This window comes from Bombus fervidus, chromosome 15 (genome assembly GCF_041682495.2).
Source record: "Bombus fervidus isolate BK054 chromosome 15, iyBomFerv1, whole genome shotgun sequence".
Taxonomy (NCBI): domain Eukaryota; kingdom Metazoa; phylum Arthropoda; class Insecta; order Hymenoptera; family Apidae; genus Bombus; species Bombus fervidus.
Window position 1 is genome coordinate 4,770,075 of NC_091531.1, and position 17,626 is coordinate 4,787,700.

At 33.9% G+C, this 17,626-nt stretch overlaps 3 protein-coding genes across 7 annotated transcripts; 2 read left to right on the plus strand and 1 right to left on the minus strand.

Moving 5' to 3' along the window:
* The first annotated feature begins 139 nt into the window (after positions 1-139).
* On the plus strand, positions 140-2,688 carry LOC139995062 (uncharacterized). The gene is made up of 2 exons (XM_072018210.1): positions 140-591; positions 1,216-2,688. The coding sequence occupies exons 1-2, from the start codon at positions 487-489 to the stop codon at positions 1,816-1,818; spliced, it is 708 nt and encodes a 235-aa protein (XP_071874311.1). The 5' UTR covers positions 140-486; the 3' UTR covers positions 1,819-2,688.
* Positions 2,689-4,836: 2,148 nt separating this feature from the next.
* Positions 4,837-16,437, plus strand: Mi-2 (chromodomain-helicase-DNA-binding protein Mi-2 homolog). Of its 5 annotated transcripts, none has more exons than XM_072018134.1 (24): positions 4,837-5,083; positions 7,287-7,378; positions 7,452-7,574; positions 7,657-7,950; positions 8,040-8,588; positions 8,683-8,845; positions 8,943-9,128; positions 9,200-9,389; positions 9,465-9,847; positions 9,920-10,089; positions 10,158-10,383; positions 10,481-10,944; positions 11,000-11,453; positions 11,523-11,840; positions 11,917-12,225; positions 12,306-12,574; positions 12,650-12,741; positions 12,817-13,003; positions 13,079-13,351; positions 13,424-13,702; positions 13,778-14,025; positions 14,095-14,380; positions 14,455-14,764; positions 14,849-16,437. In XM_072018134.1, exons 1-24 carry the CDS (start codon positions 5,047-5,049, stop codon positions 14,851-14,853), a joined length of 5,907 nt encoding a protein of 1,968 aa, XP_071874235.1. In that variant the 5' UTR covers positions 4,837-5,046; the 3' UTR covers positions 14,854-16,437. The 5 variants fall into 5 exon arrangements, with proteins under 5 accessions (XP_071874235.1, XP_071874236.1, XP_071874232.1 ...); XM_072018135.1 differs by having other exon boundaries at positions 8,683-8,836; positions 9,465-9,838; XM_072018131.1 differs by lacking the exon at positions 4,837-5,083 and adding an exon at positions 6,603-6,831 and having other exon boundaries at positions 12,799-13,003.
* Positions 16,438-16,769: 332 nt separating this feature from the next.
* Pfdn1 (prefoldin subunit 1) lies at positions 16,770-17,479 on the minus strand. Its single transcript, XM_072018213.1, has 2 exons — positions 17,356-17,479; positions 16,770-17,157 (listed from the first exon to the last, which is right to left on the minus strand). The coding sequence occupies exon 2, from the start codon at positions 17,151-17,153 to the stop codon at positions 16,773-16,775; it is 381 nt and encodes a 126-aa protein (XP_071874314.1). The 5' UTR covers positions 17,154-17,157; positions 17,356-17,479; the 3' UTR covers positions 16,770-16,772.
* Between the last annotated feature and the right edge of the window lie 147 nt (positions 17,480-17,626).

Here is a 17,626-nt window from a genome sequence, read left to right on the forward strand (position 1 = left end):
TGCTTCGTTCCTGCACAATTTTCTTTACGATATTTTCAATATGTATCTCGTATTAATAATCTACAAAATATTCTTGCGATTCAATTTGGTGATTTTATATAGAATCTAATGGTAAAGTAGCCATTTTGAAGCTGTCAAAACGATTCTTGCCATTTGATTATGTGTGGTATTTGTCCTCTTGAGTTCTAACCGATTCGCTCGTGATTATTATTCAATTTTTATACTGCGATCTACTCACATTGTGAAGACTGCGTATAATCAGAAACGTTGAAGTTATTTCAAGTTAATTGAATGTACGACAAAGATTTATCACTATTATCCAAGAGAAAGATGTCAAAGAAAGTTGGTGGAAGTGATTCGAATTTTTGTAACGTCGGTCAGACTCTTTGCTTGATGATTGTTTAGTAGTACCGTTGTTGGAATTATTTATTCTTATTTAAGTTGTTTAAAAAAAAAAACGATACAGTTCTGTATAAAATAGAGAAAATGGCGACTGACATCGAGGAATCAGATACTGACGACCACGAAAGGCCAGCTCCTCCGAAACGGCAATGTACACGACTTAAAGGCAACGAGATGATTTGGGATATGGTAACTATTACGTGTAGTTATAATAAATTAAATATTATATTAAATTATTTTAATGATATATAGGGTGATTCATAAATACATGTCAATACTTTAGAGAGTGAATCTACACATTAAAATAAGTAAAAGACATCATATGCATATATGTCATATATATTCCTTCGTTTTTAACTTATGAATGATTAAAGAAAATGTTCAAAGTATTTGTTTTGTGCCTCAATATACTTTACAGTTACTATATACTTTAGCATTGTTATATTTATAATTAAAGCATACCTTGACATTATTTAAAGTTTATGAACAATATCGAATTTCAGTTTTCAGTATTTTATTTTTACGTCTACTACTGTTCCAAAAGCAGGAAGATAAAAATTATAAACTTTACATAGATCAAAACATGCTTCAGCTATATATGCAGACCATATATGCAGTATATTAAGGCATGTGACAGACATGTTAAAAGACATGAAATTTAAGATAGAAGAAGACACAGAACTGTCCTTTATATTAATCATATGAATCATCTTATATATTAATCGTATGTTTTATTTGTCTAAATAGAAATGAGCAAAGTATGATGATTTAATTTCTCAAAATATATGTTCCATTTAAGCATTCATTTTGTAGGAAAAGAATTCAGTAGGAAAAGAAGAGATGGCACAAGAAACAGAAAATGTAGAATATGACGATGCAGAAAGACAAGCAAGGGAAAAATTGAAAAGATGGCAAGCTTGTCAGGTAGCCAAAGGATATGTGGATAATACCATTAATGTAGTATTAGAAAATTACATTATGGTAACTTCATCCTCTTATTCCGTGGAGGAGTCCAGATTTCAGTTATTTAGAGGAAACGATATGGAAGACACTGCAGTTATGATGGCAATTCGTAATCACGGTCTCGTACAGTCTGCAGGACTTGTTTCTCAATCCAGTGCTTTTTACAATGACAAAGCTCCAGGGTATTGGACCAATAATGAATACACTGATGTGCACTGTTCATGCCCCTCTAATCGCATACAAAATGTTGGAAATTTTGAAAACTCTGTAGCTACTACATCTGCAAATTCATTAAGATTGAATGATTCAAAAAGCACAGAGGAATATGATAGGCTTGATTGGGATTTGGATAAAATTGACGAGAATGACCAACAGGAGAATTTTCTAGAAAGAGCTGTGGCAGAAGCTATAAAGAAGAAAGGGCTGAGTGCTTTAAGCGTCGACTATGGTTGAGCAAACTAAATATTCCATCTTAATATATGATTATACAATAGCATTACGTATACCTTTTTATCTTTGCAAATCTATTTTGATTTGTATGGACAACTGCATAGATGACATTCATCAGAAGTTTTGCAAGTAATTGTATTCCATTGAGACAAGAAATTTTTATGATTATCTATTTCTTTATTTGTCACAGACAAATATATATATATCTAGTTATGCATAGAAATGTACCATATATATTCTAGATCGAAATATTTTTGACGAGAAATTAGATTTCATTAATATATAAAAAGGTGTAGTACAAAGTTTTGTTCACGATTAATCGAACTGCATAAAATCAAAACTTTATTCATATTTGATTCGTTGAAAAAGCAGTTTTAACAATCTTAAAGGCTTGAATCTAAATATTCCAAATATGTACAATAATTTTCTAACATCGATCGATGGTTGTTAATTATTGTTAAAATTCAAAGGTACTAATTCATTCCATACAGTATTGCTTCTATCCATTCCTAAAGACGGTTTATTATATCTTTTTGTAAATTGTAATTTCTTAAGTGATATACATAAAACATGTTTGTTTTATAAAATTAGTATTACAGGTTTTAGAAAGAAGAGTGAATTTATTGTACGTAAGAGTATTACAAATGCTTTCTTCTGACTTTTTCGTTTTGTATACGAAGGCCTTCATGATATGTATGTATTTCATCATCTGTAAATAGATTGTTACGTACGAGACGTATAAATAAAATTTTCATCCTCACATTATACGACGGTACGTATCTCTCCAGCAGAGCATGTAATGTGTCCTCTATCGGTACACATGATTCGTATTTCTAGCACTTATGAATAAAGAGGTGTAAACGCATATAACAACGTGTTATTGTACAGGGATTCTGCAATTTGCAATCTGGAAATGACACCCGTTGATACTTGAAAATCTACTTAATTTTGAGAGTAAACTGTTTAGTAATTCTTGTAACTACGGAGCAAAATCATACTTGTCTGAGATTAAAACGATTGTCATGTACAGAACAACTCAGAGATCTGCGGTATTTCAATGTGTAGGGCCAGATCATTTCTAGGTCATGTCATATTTGCATTCCTTCCCTGTAGAATTTCCTGTGTTAATTCACAACTTAATTTCAATATCAAAAAGGATCATTACATATTTTAGCTTTTATTAATCTAATTTAATATTTATAAACGTAAATTGCACGTATATTTTTCTCACTAGATTTATATATTTTATTTAATAAAGAGTATTATGAAGATGAACTGAATAACTAAAATCAGTTGAGTTATATTTTCCTGAAACAAAGGTCGAAAAAATAATGAAATTAGATAAAGAATAGTAGATATATGTTTAATGCTAGAATCGTGGACCATAAATGGATTATATATTTGATGACAAGCGATAATAACTAATTTCCTAATTCAAATTGTTCCGTGGTGTGCTAGTCGCCCTTATTATTTTTCGTATTAATATTAACAAGTAATAAACGAGTAATCGTAGAAAATCGGCGGCTCATGTGTATTATGATATATATGTGCAGTGGCTCGCAAAGCCACATTTTGCTACAGAAAAAATTTATGCCTATATTGCCCGTGTTGTGTGAAACATTTTAAAATTTTATTAACACTATAATGAGACGCGACTGCCATAAGTATATGGACAAAATATGAATTCAATTTCGGAATATATATGTTACAGGATATTTATTGTAAATTTATATTTTAAAAAAATTAATATACAGTATGAATAGCCAACTTAAACATATAATGTATTATATTAAAAGTGGTCCCACTGAATACCTAGATTTATTAATATTGTGGATAATTGCCTGTTTGAATACTTTTGTGATCTCTGCAAAATATATATTTGTATTGAATATCTTGCAACTTCTGTATAAATTTCTAGAATCATTTAATTATACCCATAGAATTATCATTATAGCGCCAATGAAATTTTTAAATATGTTCATAAAAAGTATACTAATACTTTTGCGAGCTACTATATGTATTTTTCAAATTAAAAATGAATATCATATTCAGGTAAAAAAAATACACATTGATTGCGTTCGGTTATCTTGTCTCCATCAAAAAGGTCGATACACGAGCATACATATACATGTATATATACACATATATAATAGTACGTGCATGTAACTGCTCGGCCATTAATCATACCGCAAATCCGTATACGCATACTGTTACAGTTTGCAACTGTACAATTTACATTAGACTGAAATGGTGGAATTCCAGAGAACTAATCATCAAAAATTTACGATATATTAATTTCCTTAATAGCGGGCATATATCATGCGATATGTATATACATATGTATAGATTGCAGATTTTTATCCATCTATGGGAAATATAATATGCATAAATATATAAAATGTTCAAAGTAGAGTATTTATTATAGTATTTAGTAGATGAGATAAATTTCTATTTAGGTTCCATTTCCTTAGTTATGTTCATAAAGATATAAAAATTTATAAAAATTCGTAATCTACATATGTATGTATACATATATACTATATAAAAATGATGTATCTTATAATGAAGGTAGATATATTCCGAATCGATGAAATTTTTAAGCGTCGGCAATAAAGACAACTAAAAACGTAACGAATGGAAAAAATGAAAAAAATAAGTAAGAGTAGAGATCAGTATAGCGACTAGTATACAGAAATGCATTGCTATTGAAAAAGATCTCTTTTTCTAGAAATTAAAAAGCATATATTCTGCGGAATCAGAAGGGGGTAGAGAGAGGATGAAAGATAGAGGAGGGAAGGAGGGGTAAAAAGAAATAAATGCAACACGGTAGACTCGGGCAGACCATTGGTATACATTCAGCTATAGCGCGTTATATGTAACGGCGGACGAACGGAGAAGGCGAGGAAAAAGAAAGAGAGGGGAAGAAACGAACTCTGTGTGAAGGGAGGGAGGGGAAAGCGAGGGGGAGAAAGATCGCGAGGCGATAGTGGGGGGGGAGGAAGAATGAGGAGAACTGACGAATCGCGTGAAAGAAGAAGCGTAGAGCAGTAGGTGCACATCGGTGCACGTATGAGTGTGACGGCACGCCGAAACTGAAACGCCGTGAGCAACGAACGTTTAATGTCGCATTTCCGTGCTGTTTTTCTACGGTGAGCATCTTAGTCAGTGTGTGACTATTAATAATAATCTCGGGTGTTTTCTCGAACGTGTAGTTTGTCGAGATTCTAAAAAATGGCATCCGATGAGGAGGTGGACGAGAACTACGCGGGTAAGTGCGACGAGGGCACACTTGATCACGAATACTACCGGAAAGTTGTATCCTCGAGAGCACGCAGGACGCGCGCTTTTCGTATGATGGCTGCCATGTCAATTGATCCTTCTATGGTTTTTCACACGCTATCGCGTGTTGCGCGTTTCGACGTGATTTCTCCTGTGTTTTCGTCTAACTCGATGGCAGGTTAAATTGTCCAGAGGAAACAATTAACCTTTCAATTTGATAGGTCTTACTTTGTTTTATAAAGGAACAACTAACCTTCGAATTGTCAATAATCCCACGAACATATCACGATATTCTGTTTAACGGTTTAATTTATCATACATATTCGTGTTGTATTTAACCATCATGCAAATGTAATGAAATAATCATCTGAGTATAGGTTATTGTTTACATTCGATAGTTAAAGAGAAATCACATGGTTCTCTGACTTTTACTTATTTTAGATATTATTACAGTTACAGGTACATTAGTATCAAATTGTTGCCATGATTTCAACAAATTTTCTATAGTAATTACATTTTAAATCATACTATGATTTGACGCATAAATTTCGACAGCTAAACGATTTCTAACCCGTAAATGAGATTTTTGCTTAAATTAATCACAAATTAAAAACTTGTCAAATATTGAATGCTGCACGGTGTTTTTGCAATATTTCGTGACCCTTATATAATTAACACTTCATTATTTGATTTTTCATTGTACAATTAATCCTATGTACGCATTTAAATTTGTTCTAACCGTTGTTTTTTCAATGCGAAAAAGTCAAAAGGGTCACGCTGTTTTCTCATGCAAAGAAGTTCTAGTACAATCTTAATCTACTTCAACTGCGGAGTAATAAGATAATTTCATTCATCGTGTGTTTTTCAACGATCTCGATGATTCTTCCTTAAAATCCAATTTCTTTACAGAAAAAGTAAAAAACAATGTAAAGTAATAATTCTAATTTCCAGCGGAATCTTTGAGTAATTTCGTAATGCTCTAGCTTCGGTTTTCCGACCATCTGGTACGGTTGTGTGCGTATTCATTATACACACGCACACTATTAATCGTAATATATAAGCGACCGGTGCGAGCTTCTCGAGGATATCGTCTTCCGGGACTTACTAAAAATTGCAGCGGTATATCGTGATCACAGGTTCGTTCATGGATTTTTCAGAATAATCAGTGAACGAACGAGATCAGAATCCGCGGCAATATTATGAATATAAAATATAGGCTTCTCTCTCTCTCTCTCCAATGTGGTGAGCCCTTTCGAAGAAAATGGCGGACGCATACTCTCTTACAAAGCATTCATCGAACGTGGATTAGTCGAAAATAATTTATACATTTCGACTGTCCAGTCTTAATAGCTTGCTCAATTTTCAAACGAGACTTATGCATGCGCGCAAACTCGCTTTTGTACAGAGAGCTTGTATTTATGCTGGTTTTATCGTTTTGATCACTTCGGAGGAATAAAAAAATCGGTTTGTTATAAAACGTTACTATCGATTTGGCAATTATCAGTCCGCCGCCGTTTTGCTAGTCGAACGTCCCGTCCAATAACATTTGTTCCAATTATATGTTGCTCTCTCTTTCTTTTTCTGACTTAAGTATTTTGTATTACTATTTTTTAAGAAATATATTTTCTAAAGTGAATTGAAGCCGTGTATTACTCGGATTTCTGGAAAAACGAATGGCAAAATATTTGTCGGTGCCATGTCGTCGCGGTACTGTGATGGAAAATAGTTCTTTCGACGGTTCGACTCGAAATATTTACATATATTTGTATAATATATAGGACTAATTTGAATTCGTAGGATTATATGAAGTCATTCTTTTTAAAAGAATTGATAAATATATGTTTATACACTATTGCAGACAAATTGTAAAGTATTGATTTACATGACATATTAATTTTGTTGGAAAAATATATGTATACATTGACTATTCTTGAACATACATTGTAATGAATACAGATATTGATTTTATGTAAGTCAGAGGTAGCTAGTGAAAATGTAGCTTAATATATCAATCACACATGAAAATCATTCTATTAGAAATACTATAGAACATTATTTATTTCAAAAATTATCTATTTCATATTATAAATGACTTTATATATTTATTGATAATTCTATCTTAATGTCTTAATTAGTCCTTTTATTATTTCTTAAAATAATTTCTTTTTTTTTTTAATATAATGAACTTTTAGGGGAGGATGACATAGATGAAACTGGAGGTCAAGTTTCAAATGTTAACCAACAAGTGGATGGTTCATCCGATGCAGAAGAATCTCAAAGACTTGTTAGTATTTTATATACACATTAAACATTGATTAAACTATGAACATTGTTTGAAACATATTTTTTCTATGCAGGAAGAAGATGATGATTATGAACCAGAGGAAAGAAAAAAGAAGAAAGGAAAAAAACGAAAAGCTCGTAGTGAAGATAAGAAAGGGAAGAAAAAGAAGAAAAAGAAAAAATCTGATTCTGGAGATGTAATTACTTTTATTTTATTTCCTAAAACATAATTAATTTACTGATAAAGATAACTTGAATGTTTATATTTTCTTTACTCAGGAAAGTGATTTTGGAGGAGGCGGTGAAACTGGTGATGTAGCTGGTGATGATAGTGACTATGCTGGAAATAGAAAAAGTAGAAAATCTTCCTCCAGGAAATCATCTAGTCACAATGCACCAGCTCCTCCTAGCCAGGAACCCACAACAGGAATGCCTACGATTGAGGAAGTCTGTAACACTTTTGGATTAACTGATGTACAAATTGAATACACTGATGCAGACTTCCAGAATTTAACTACCTATAAATTATTTCAACAACATGTCAGGCCACTGCTAGCAAAAGAGAATCCAAAAGTAAATTTTTTGTAAAAGCAATGAGCTCAAGCGATTATTTTTTCGATATTTTATTTACTTCCGATATTTTATGTTATGCTTATTTTTAGGTTCCAATGTCGAAGCTTATGATGTTAGTGGCTGCCAAATGGCGTGATTTTTCTGAATTAAATCCTCACACACAGCCAGATGCGGATGTATCTTCTGCAAATGTAGATGAAGACAGTAGAAATGCAAGGGCAAATCGTGGTGGAACTGTCCAGGAAGGCGAAGATGAAGAAGACGATGACGAAGATAGTGATAGAAAACGGAAATCACGAGGATCAAGAGCGAAGAAGGGAAAGAAAGCTTCTAAAGTACCAACACTCAAGATCAAACTTGGAAAGCGCAAACGAGGAAGCTCGGATGAGGAAGCAGAGGGTAGTGGTGTTGGTACTGACAGAGATTCAGACATGGAATTTGAGCAAATGTTGGCAGATGCGGAGGAACCTACTGGTGCGGATGGGACGAACAAAGGAAACGTTGAAGAAAGTGGGGTTGAACCACCGGCAGAACCACCTGTTCGCAGGAAGGCAAAGACCAAAATCGGAAATAAGACTAAGAAGAAGAAAAAGACAAAAACCACGTCGAAGTTTCCAGACGGGGAAGAAGGTCTTCAGGTATAATTAGATTGCTTTTGATTAATACTGGCTATATTTTCAATGTCAATGAAACTTTTGAATTTTTTTATGATACTTATATCTTTTTATGCAGACTGATCATCAGGATTATTGTGAAGTATGTCAACAAGGTGGAGAAATTATTCTATGCGACACATGTCCTAGAGCTTATCACTTGGTGTGTCTAGAGCCTGAATTAGAAGAAACTCCGGAAGGAAAATGGAGTTGTCCTCATTGTGAAGGAGAAGGTATTGCAGGTACCTTCCTTGTAACCCCAAACCTTTTATCCTCCCCAACACGCTGATGTGTATTCAATTATCAAAATGAATTGTGGATTATTAATTCTGTTTTCAGGTGCAGCTGAAGACGATGATGAGCATATGGAATTTTGTAGAATATGTAAAGATGGTGGTGAATTGCTATGCTGTGATAGCTGTACTAGCGCGTACCATACACATTGTTTGAATCCACCGCTTTCAGAAATTCCTGATGGCGACTGGAAGTGTCCCAGATGTTCTTGTCCACCTATACGTGGAAAAGGTACTGTATGATTAAGATAAAGAATTATGCATCACATACTCATAACTAATATTTAATCTTTTATGTGATAGTTGCAAAGATTTTAACATGGAGGTGGAAGGAATGCCCAGAAACACCCTCAGAGGAACCGTCAACAAGTAAAGCTGCTCCTAAGCAACGTAGAATACGCGAATTCTTCGTGAAATGGGCAGATATGTCTTATTGGCATTGCGACTGGATCACAGAATTACAGCTTGATGTTTTCCATCCTCTCATGTTTAGGTATGGCACTTATTGAATAATGGTATGCTTAATCCTTTTTTTTATGATTGTTTTAAATTTTACTGTGATCTTTAGAAATTATTCACGAAAATATGATATGGACGAACCACCGAAGTTGGAGGAACCATTAGACGAAAGCGATTCCAGAGTGAAACGTTTAAAAGAACAGGACGTTGCAACTAATAGGGATGAATACAATTTAGAGGAACGATTCTATCGTTACGGAGTTCGACCAGAGTGGCTTGTAGTGCATCGAGTAATTAATCATAGGCTTTCAAGAGATGGTAGAGCGACGTATCTCGTTAAATGGAGGGAATTAGGATACGATCAAGCAACTTGGGAGGATGAGCATGAAGATATTCCTGGGTTAAAGCAAGCTATCGAATATTACTTGGATCTCAGAGCTGCAAACTGTTGTGATGGTAGTTCGTCCCGCAAGGGCAAGAAGGGTGAGAAGAGTCGGTTAATTTATTTTTTCTTTTTACAATCACCATTATGAGCTATGAAATGGATTCATACATTATATTCAGGTAAAGGCAAGAAATCGAAAACTCGTGAACTCATCGATGACGAAGAAAGAACGCCTAAGAGGTATACTCCTCCACCTGACAAACCTACCACAGATCTAAAGAAAAAATATGAACGGCAGCCAGAATATCTAGATCAGACTGGAATGCAGTTACATCCTTATCAGCTAGAAGTATATATCTTACCTTCATTACATTACTTATTCCTTAATAAGCTTTTTATAATTTCATAATTTTGTAGGGTTTAAATTGGTTAAGATATTCATGGGGCCAAGGTATAGACACTATTTTAGCGGACGAGATGGGTCTAGGAAAAACGATCCAAACTATCACCTTTCTGTATTCATTATACAAAGAAGGTCACTGCAAGGGACCGTTTCTTGTATCTGTTCCTTTATCAACTATCATTAACTGGGAACGTGAATTTGAAACCTGGGCACCTGATTTTTACTGTGTTACTTACGTTGGTACGTACGTGTATATGAACTTAATTAATGAAAATGTGTTTATTGATTTTTTTCATTGCTAATTAATATTTTATATTAATATATTTATGTATTTCAGGTGACAAGGACAGTCGTATTGTAATTCGTGAGAATGAATTGTCTTTCGAAGAGGGTGCTGTTCGTGGTGGCCGAGCATCGAAAATCCGATCGAATCAAATTAAATTCAATGTACTTCTTACCAGTTACGAGCTGATCTCAATTGATTCTGCGTGCTTAGGATCGATAGATTGGGCTGTATTAGTAGTAGACGAAGCACATAGACTCAAATCTAACCAGTCGAAATTTTTTAGACTATTAGCGTCCTATAATATCGCGTATAAATTATTGTTAACTGGAACTCCTCTGCAAAATAACTTGGAGGAATTGTTCCATCTTTTGAATTTCCTCTGTCGTGATAAATTCAATGATTTAGCTGCGTTCCAAAATGAATTCGCTGATATTTCAAAAGAAGAACAAGTGAAGAAGTTGCATGAACTACTCGGACCACACATGTTAAGGAGATTAAAGGCTGATGTATTAAAGGTATTTATTATATACTTTTTTATATGTGAGTTATACTAATCATTTTTATTCATAGAATATGCCGAGTAAATCGGAATTCATTGTCCGTGTCGAATTATCGCCTATGCAAAAGAAATATTATAAATATATATTGACGAGGAACTTCGAGGCGCTGAATCCCAAGGGAGGAGGTCAACAAGTGTCGCTATTGAATATCATGATGGATCTTAAAAAGTGCTGCAACCATCCTTACTTATTTCCAGCCGCGTCTCAAGAAGCACCAACCGCACCAAACGGAAGTTACGAAACATCTGCTCTAATCAAAGCAGCAGGAAAATTGGTTCTATTGAGCAAAATGTTAAAGAAATTAAGAGATGATGGACATAGAGTCTTGATTTTTTCTCAAATGACAAAAATGTTAGACATTCTCGAAGATTATTTAGAAGGAGAGGGTTATAAGTATGAAAGAATAGACGGTAATATTACTGGTGCTCAACGACAAGAAGCCATTGACAGATTTAATGCACCTGGTGAGCAGATAGTTTTATTATATCTTTAATGAATCATCAACGGAAAATTAATCAATTTTTTTTTACTAGGCGCGCAACAGTTTGTTTTTCTACTTTCTACTCGGGCCGGTGGTTTGGGTATAAACTTGGCTACTGCCGACACTGTGATCATTTACGATTCCGACTGGAATCCACACAATGACATTCAGGCATTTAGTAGAGCACATAGAATCGGTCAAGCTAATAAAGTCATGATTTATAGATTTGTAACTCGCAACTCTGTCGAAGAACGAGTTACACAAGTGGCAAAGCGTAAAATGATGTTAACACATTTAGTCGTGAGACCTGGAATGGGTGGTAAAGGCGCTAATTTCAGTAAACAAGAACTTGATGATATTTTACGATTCGGTAATGTCGTTGAAATAAAGATTATAAAATAGGATTTAAAATTATGGAACTTGTCTATAGTTTCAATTCGTATTAGGTACTGAGGAATTGTTCAAAGAGGAGGAAGGCAAAGAGGATGAAGCCATTCATTATGATGACAAAGCTGTGGCTGAATTGTTAGACAGAAGCAAAGAAGGTATCGAACAGAAAGAAAACTGGGCCAACGAGTATCTAAGTTCGTTTAAAGTAGCATCGTACGTAACAAAGGAAGGTGAAACGGAAGAAGAAGCGGACACGGAGATTATTAAACAAGAAGCTGAGAACACAGATCCAGCTTATTGGATTAAATTATTGAGACATCATTATGAACAACAACAGGAAGACATTGCCAGAACACTTGGAAAAGGTATATATAGTTTATTTCTTTGCCTGTAAATACTCCTCTCCGCCTTTCTCTGGTCATTACAAAGTAATAATTATTTTTAGGTAAACGAATACGTAAGCAAGTGAACTATAATGATGGAGGAGTAACTGGAGACCAAAGTACAAGGGATGATCAACCATGGCAGGAGAATCTTTCTGATTACAACAGTGATTTTAGTGCTCCTAGCGATGACGATAAAGAAGACGACGATTTTGACGAAAAGGGTGATGGTGACCTGTTATCTCGCAGAAGCAGGCGAAGATTAGAGAGGAGAGACGAAAAGGATCGACCTCTTCCTCCATTGCTTGCCAGAGTTAATGGAAACATTGAAGTAGGTTTACATAATTTTTCTTATATTTAAAAATTAATGAAAGATATATAGTACAATATGGTTTTTTAAATCCAGGTACTGGGCTTCAATGCCAGACAAAGGAAAGCATTCCTGAATGCGATTATGCGTTATGGTATGCCACCACAGGACGCGTTTAACTCTCAGTGGTTAGTTACTCGCTCGAAATGTATTCCGCAATCAGTAAATTTAAAGTACTGTTAAAGTATATTGTCGCATTTCAGGTTGGTACGAGACCTGAGAGGCAAGTCGGAGAAGAATTTCAAGGCCTACGTTTCCCTTTTCATGCGACATTTGTGTGAACCTGGTGCGGATAATGCCGAAACATTTGCTGATGGTGTCCCGAGAGAAGGTCTTAGTAGACAGCACGTTTTAACAAGAATTGGTGTAATGTCTTTAATAAGGAAAAAGGTAAAACACTCTTCAGTTGATATTTTATTTTCTTCTTTTCTCCTTTATTCTAATAATTTTTGTTTTATATAATAGGTGCAAGAATTCGAACACATAAACGGATATTACTCGATGCCAGAAATGATTCGCAAACCGGTAGAACCTGTGAAAGTAGATGGTGGTGGAGAAGGAGCTACTGGAACTAGCAGTACCAGTGCAACACCAGCTACATCTAATGCACCTAGCCCGAGTCCTGCTGCAACTCCAACGCCAACTACTATCCCTGGAAGTACGAATACTGACTCCAACAAGTCAAATTCAGACACGTCTGAAGTAAAAGAATGTAAAGAAGTACCCAAGGATAAAGAAGTTAGTATAATCGATCGTAAAGACTTAAATAATTCCAAATGAATTTATAGTAAAGGAAGAATTATTTTACAGAGTGTTGATGCGAAAGATGTGGAGGAATCAAAAGAATCTAAAGAAGAGGAAGAAAATAATACGGAAAAAGATAAAGACAAGGAGGACACCAAGAAAGAAGAGAAGGATACAGAGGCAGAAACACAGGATAAAGAGAAAGATAAAGTAGATGCTACAGACGAAAAATTAGTGACGAAACACGACGAAAAAGTAGACAACTCTGAAAGCAAAACAAAACAAGATTCCGAGGAAGATGTAGTTATCGTCAAAGACGATGAAGAAGAAACAGAAAAGCGAGAGGTACTTGCTAGTTCGATGTTAAATCAGTGTAATTTATTTGAAACAATTAATAAGATTTCTGATATTACATTGTAGGAGAAAGATAATAAAGATAAGGACATAAAGGACTGTGATTCAGAGACGATGAAACCCAAGCGCAAGTTCATGTTCAACATAGCTGATGGTGGTTTCACTGAATTACACACATTATGGTTAAATGAAGAGAAAGCTGCAGTACCTGGCCGTGAATACGAAATTTGGCATAGAAGACATGACTATTGGTTACTGGCTGGCATTGTTACACATGGCTATGGTCGTTGGCAAGATATCCAAAATGATATTAGGTAATAAATAAACAATAATAAGAAAATATATGCTTACTATAAACGCGTTATTTTAATATTATTTTGCAGGTTTGCAATAATAAATGAACCATTTAAGATGGACGTGGGTAAGGGTAACTTTTTAGAAATAAAAAACAAATTCCTAGCTCGACGTTTCAAACTGTTGGAACAGGCATTAGTGATAGAAGAGCAATTGAGAAGAGCCGCGTACCTGAACTTAACGCAGGATCCTAATCACCCTGCGATGAGCCTGAATGCAAGATTTGCCGAAGTCGAGTGCCTTGCAGAATCACATCAACATCTTAGTAAAGAAAGCCTTGCCGGAAATAAACCAGCAAATGCTGTGTTGCATAAAGTAAATATATTTCTATGGATAGAAAATAATCGTCTTCTTTCAGTAATTCCTCTTTATACATTGTTTCATTGCAGGTACTAAATCAATTGGAAGAACTGTTGTCTGACATGAAATCTGACGTGAGTCGTTTACCAGCAACATTAGCTCGCATTCCACCTGTTGCTCAAAGACTTCAAATGTCAGAGAGGTCGATATTGAGTCGATTGGCAGCAACCGCACCAGGTGGTAGCAGTTCTCAGTCGGGTCAAGCAGCGCTGTTAGCGCAACAGTTCCCAGCCGGTTTCTCTGGCGGACAATTGCCAGCTACATTCGCTGGTGCGGCTAATTTCGGGAATTTTAGACCACAATACTCAGTACCAGGTCAACCACCACAGGGATTCACAGGTTCGCAATAACTTTCAGATTGCTAAAATCTAGATATTGGATTTCTAGATATGATGATTGTTACAAAAATAATTTACATTGCAGCTTGAATAGTAAATGATTGATAAACAATGGCTCAATCGAGAACTTATAATAGCGCAGGTCAACACTACCTTTCGACGAGGTCCATGCGCGCTGTATTATTTTTCGTAAATTACGATTTCTAGTTGAATTTTATTAGAAGAAGAGATGCTCTACGATTTGACGAAGTAACGAAACAGACACACACACGCATACACATAGACGTAATACATTACATCTAAATTGCATTATTGCTGTATTTATTATGTGTACATTCGGCGTTTAGCATCAAGATTATCATGTTTTTGTATTTATACATATACGGTCCTTGTAGAAAGCGGTATAAATTATTTTCTTAAGCTAATTAAGGACGTGATTTATATTTCTTTATCGACCGGCGTGTGTATCGTATCGTAACGATAAGTACGTTTTACTTAATAGAAACAAAAATAACAACTTATTTAAGAAACCAATATAGATTTACATAAATTTATGCAGTTTAAACATAAGGTATGCTAATTAATTCGAGCGATTAATCGTTCGGCGTAATTTATTTGTAACTTCTTTTTGCATCAATATTTTCCTAATGGATGCCGGAAAGACTTAATTAGTTGGAAGCCTATCCCCGCCCGATATGTGTATTTGTGAATTCAGGGATTTCAGTTAGGATTGCATACTGAATACACAAAGTATCGTCATATAAGAGTACCATAAATACGACGAACAATGGCAATCACCTTAGTTAAGACTGACATTCACGTGATGTATTCAGGAGATTTCATTTCTTACACGATTTTACATGCTATTGTAATGCATGGGTTTTCATACTGAATAAGCAAGATTCTTTACACGTGCATGCTTTAATCGTCAATCCTTCAGTTTAAATTTTTTAAAGAAGCAGATATATCGTATCGTGTAAGTACCCCGTTGCAGAGAACAGAGGCACAATGTCTGTTTGATACTTAAATATTATAATATACACGGTGATATAACTGTACGTAATAAACGTAATTCGACTCTGTAGAAATCGACAGTTTTATTAAAAGGTCACGCCGGTGACTATAAAAATATGACTTAGATTTGAATTTGATAATACCGTGATTGTTTGATAAATATACTTTGTACATACTTGTCGAGTTACATTCTACCGCACTACATATACTAAAATACGTATACAAGTACATATTAATAGCACTTGCGTATAAGGTCAGAAAGCACGTCACATCCCATGCATTATATTAGTAAAAAAAAAAAAAAAGAAAACAGAGGAAGAATAAGGGACGACTATAAATATAATTATGAAACACAAATACATTAAAAAGTCTTGAGTAAACATACTGTTCAATTTTTTCTATCCCAAGTTTGAGATATGTTAAAGCATTTTAATTTCTGATTAATTGATCTGCCAAATTACTGCGTTGGCATATAAGATTTTAAGGGTAATTTAGGATTTAGCTAAGAAATTCTGAACGAGACTATGAAGATGAATGAAAGGAAAACGAGTGACAGGAATGAACGAGTATAAAGTGAATTAAAGATATAAGTCGAATCACGGAATATCGTTTGTTGTATGTATTAATTTTGCTGGAATAAATTAATAATTAGAAACCACATTAGTACTTGATGTATCTTTTCGTAGGTTTTTAAATTTTTAAACATATTAAAAGTTATAATAAAAAGTTTTATTAATTAGCATATAGACAATAAATAAAGGTTACAAAACGCTGTAAAGTTCATAAATACAATGGAACGATTAATCATAATTACATATTTCAAATTGTATAATTGTTTTGTTCATAATTTATATATGTTGAAAATGAAACATAATTTTATGCATAAGTTCAAAAATGCAATGATATACTGAACAATAGTAATAAAAAATTAACATATGAAGCTTTTCTAACGCAAATAAGACAATAATTTTGGTAAAAAGGTACAAAGCATATTTTTAACCAGACGTGTCTTTATTCTGTCTTTGTTGGATCATTTCCCTAATGTTGTTTTCACATTCTTTTAAGTTCTGTTGTAAATATGTTTTATTATTTTCTAAAGTCTTCACTTTCTCATCAGCATTCTTCATTCGTTTCTCGAGACCGGCCTTTATACTATCCATATCATCCAAAAGGAACATCCTGCCGACTGATTCGTACGTCTTTGTATTCTCAGGATAAGAGGTTATCTCTTTCATTGTCAGCTCGGCAAATTGTTTAGATCGTTTCAATTTGTCAATTTGCAAATCTGCTAATTTCAATTTTTGCGTGGTATCAATCATTTTCTCGTGCAATTGCGAGAACGCTTTCCTTAACTCTTCATCCGGTTCCCTTGCCATTTCTCTGAAATAATTTCGGTATTTATAGGTTAGAAAATGGAGTTGAATTACAATTACTACATAAATTGTTTCAAATGATAATTCATTGTCAAGCAAACTAAAATATTTAATAATTCAATCGAATATAATTAATTTTTCGTTTTTTAGCATTATTTATTTATATTTTCGAGCAAGTTAAAATACATGATAGAAGACAAAATACCTTGTCGGCTCCACCTAGTGAGTTGATAAAAAACCTTCAAAAATCGTATTGGATTTAATATGCATACATAGTATACACACATACATATTTGGATCTGTTCAGTCGTAATACCATATAAATACATTAAAAATTGTATTTTTATTTCCTATAAATTATCGTTTATTTTACATTTTTAAATCTGTAGTAAAAGAGAAATAGTTATTTGAAATATAAAAGGTTATTTAATGCACAGTATATAAAAAAATAAATAAAATATCTAAAGTATAATGTT

Bases quoted from the DNA above. Each gene is read 5' to 3' on its own strand.
- LOC139995062 (XM_072018210.1), top strand. From the start codon at position 487: ATGGCGACTGACATCGAGGAATCAGATACTGACGACCACGAAAGGCCA. The intron at 592-1,215 runs GTAACTATTACG...TTCATTTTGTAG, and splicing joins ACGAGATGATTTGGGATATG to GAAAAGAATTCAGTAGGAAA.
- Pfdn1 (XM_072018213.1), bottom strand. From the start codon at position 17,153: ATGGCAAGGGAACCGGATGAAGAGTTAAGGAAAGCGTTCTCGCAATTG.
- Mi-2 (XM_072018131.1), top strand. From the start codon at position 6,768: ATGGCAAAATATTTGTCGGTGCCATGTCGTCGCGGTACTGTGATGGAA. The intron at 7,951-8,039 runs GTAAATTTTTTG...GCTTATTTTTAG, and splicing joins TAGCAAAAGAGAATCCAAAA to GTTCCAATGTCGAAGCTTAT. The intron at 14,026-14,094 runs GTAATAAATAAA...ATTATTTTGCAG, and splicing joins GATATCCAAAATGATATTAG to GTTTGCAATAATAAATGAAC.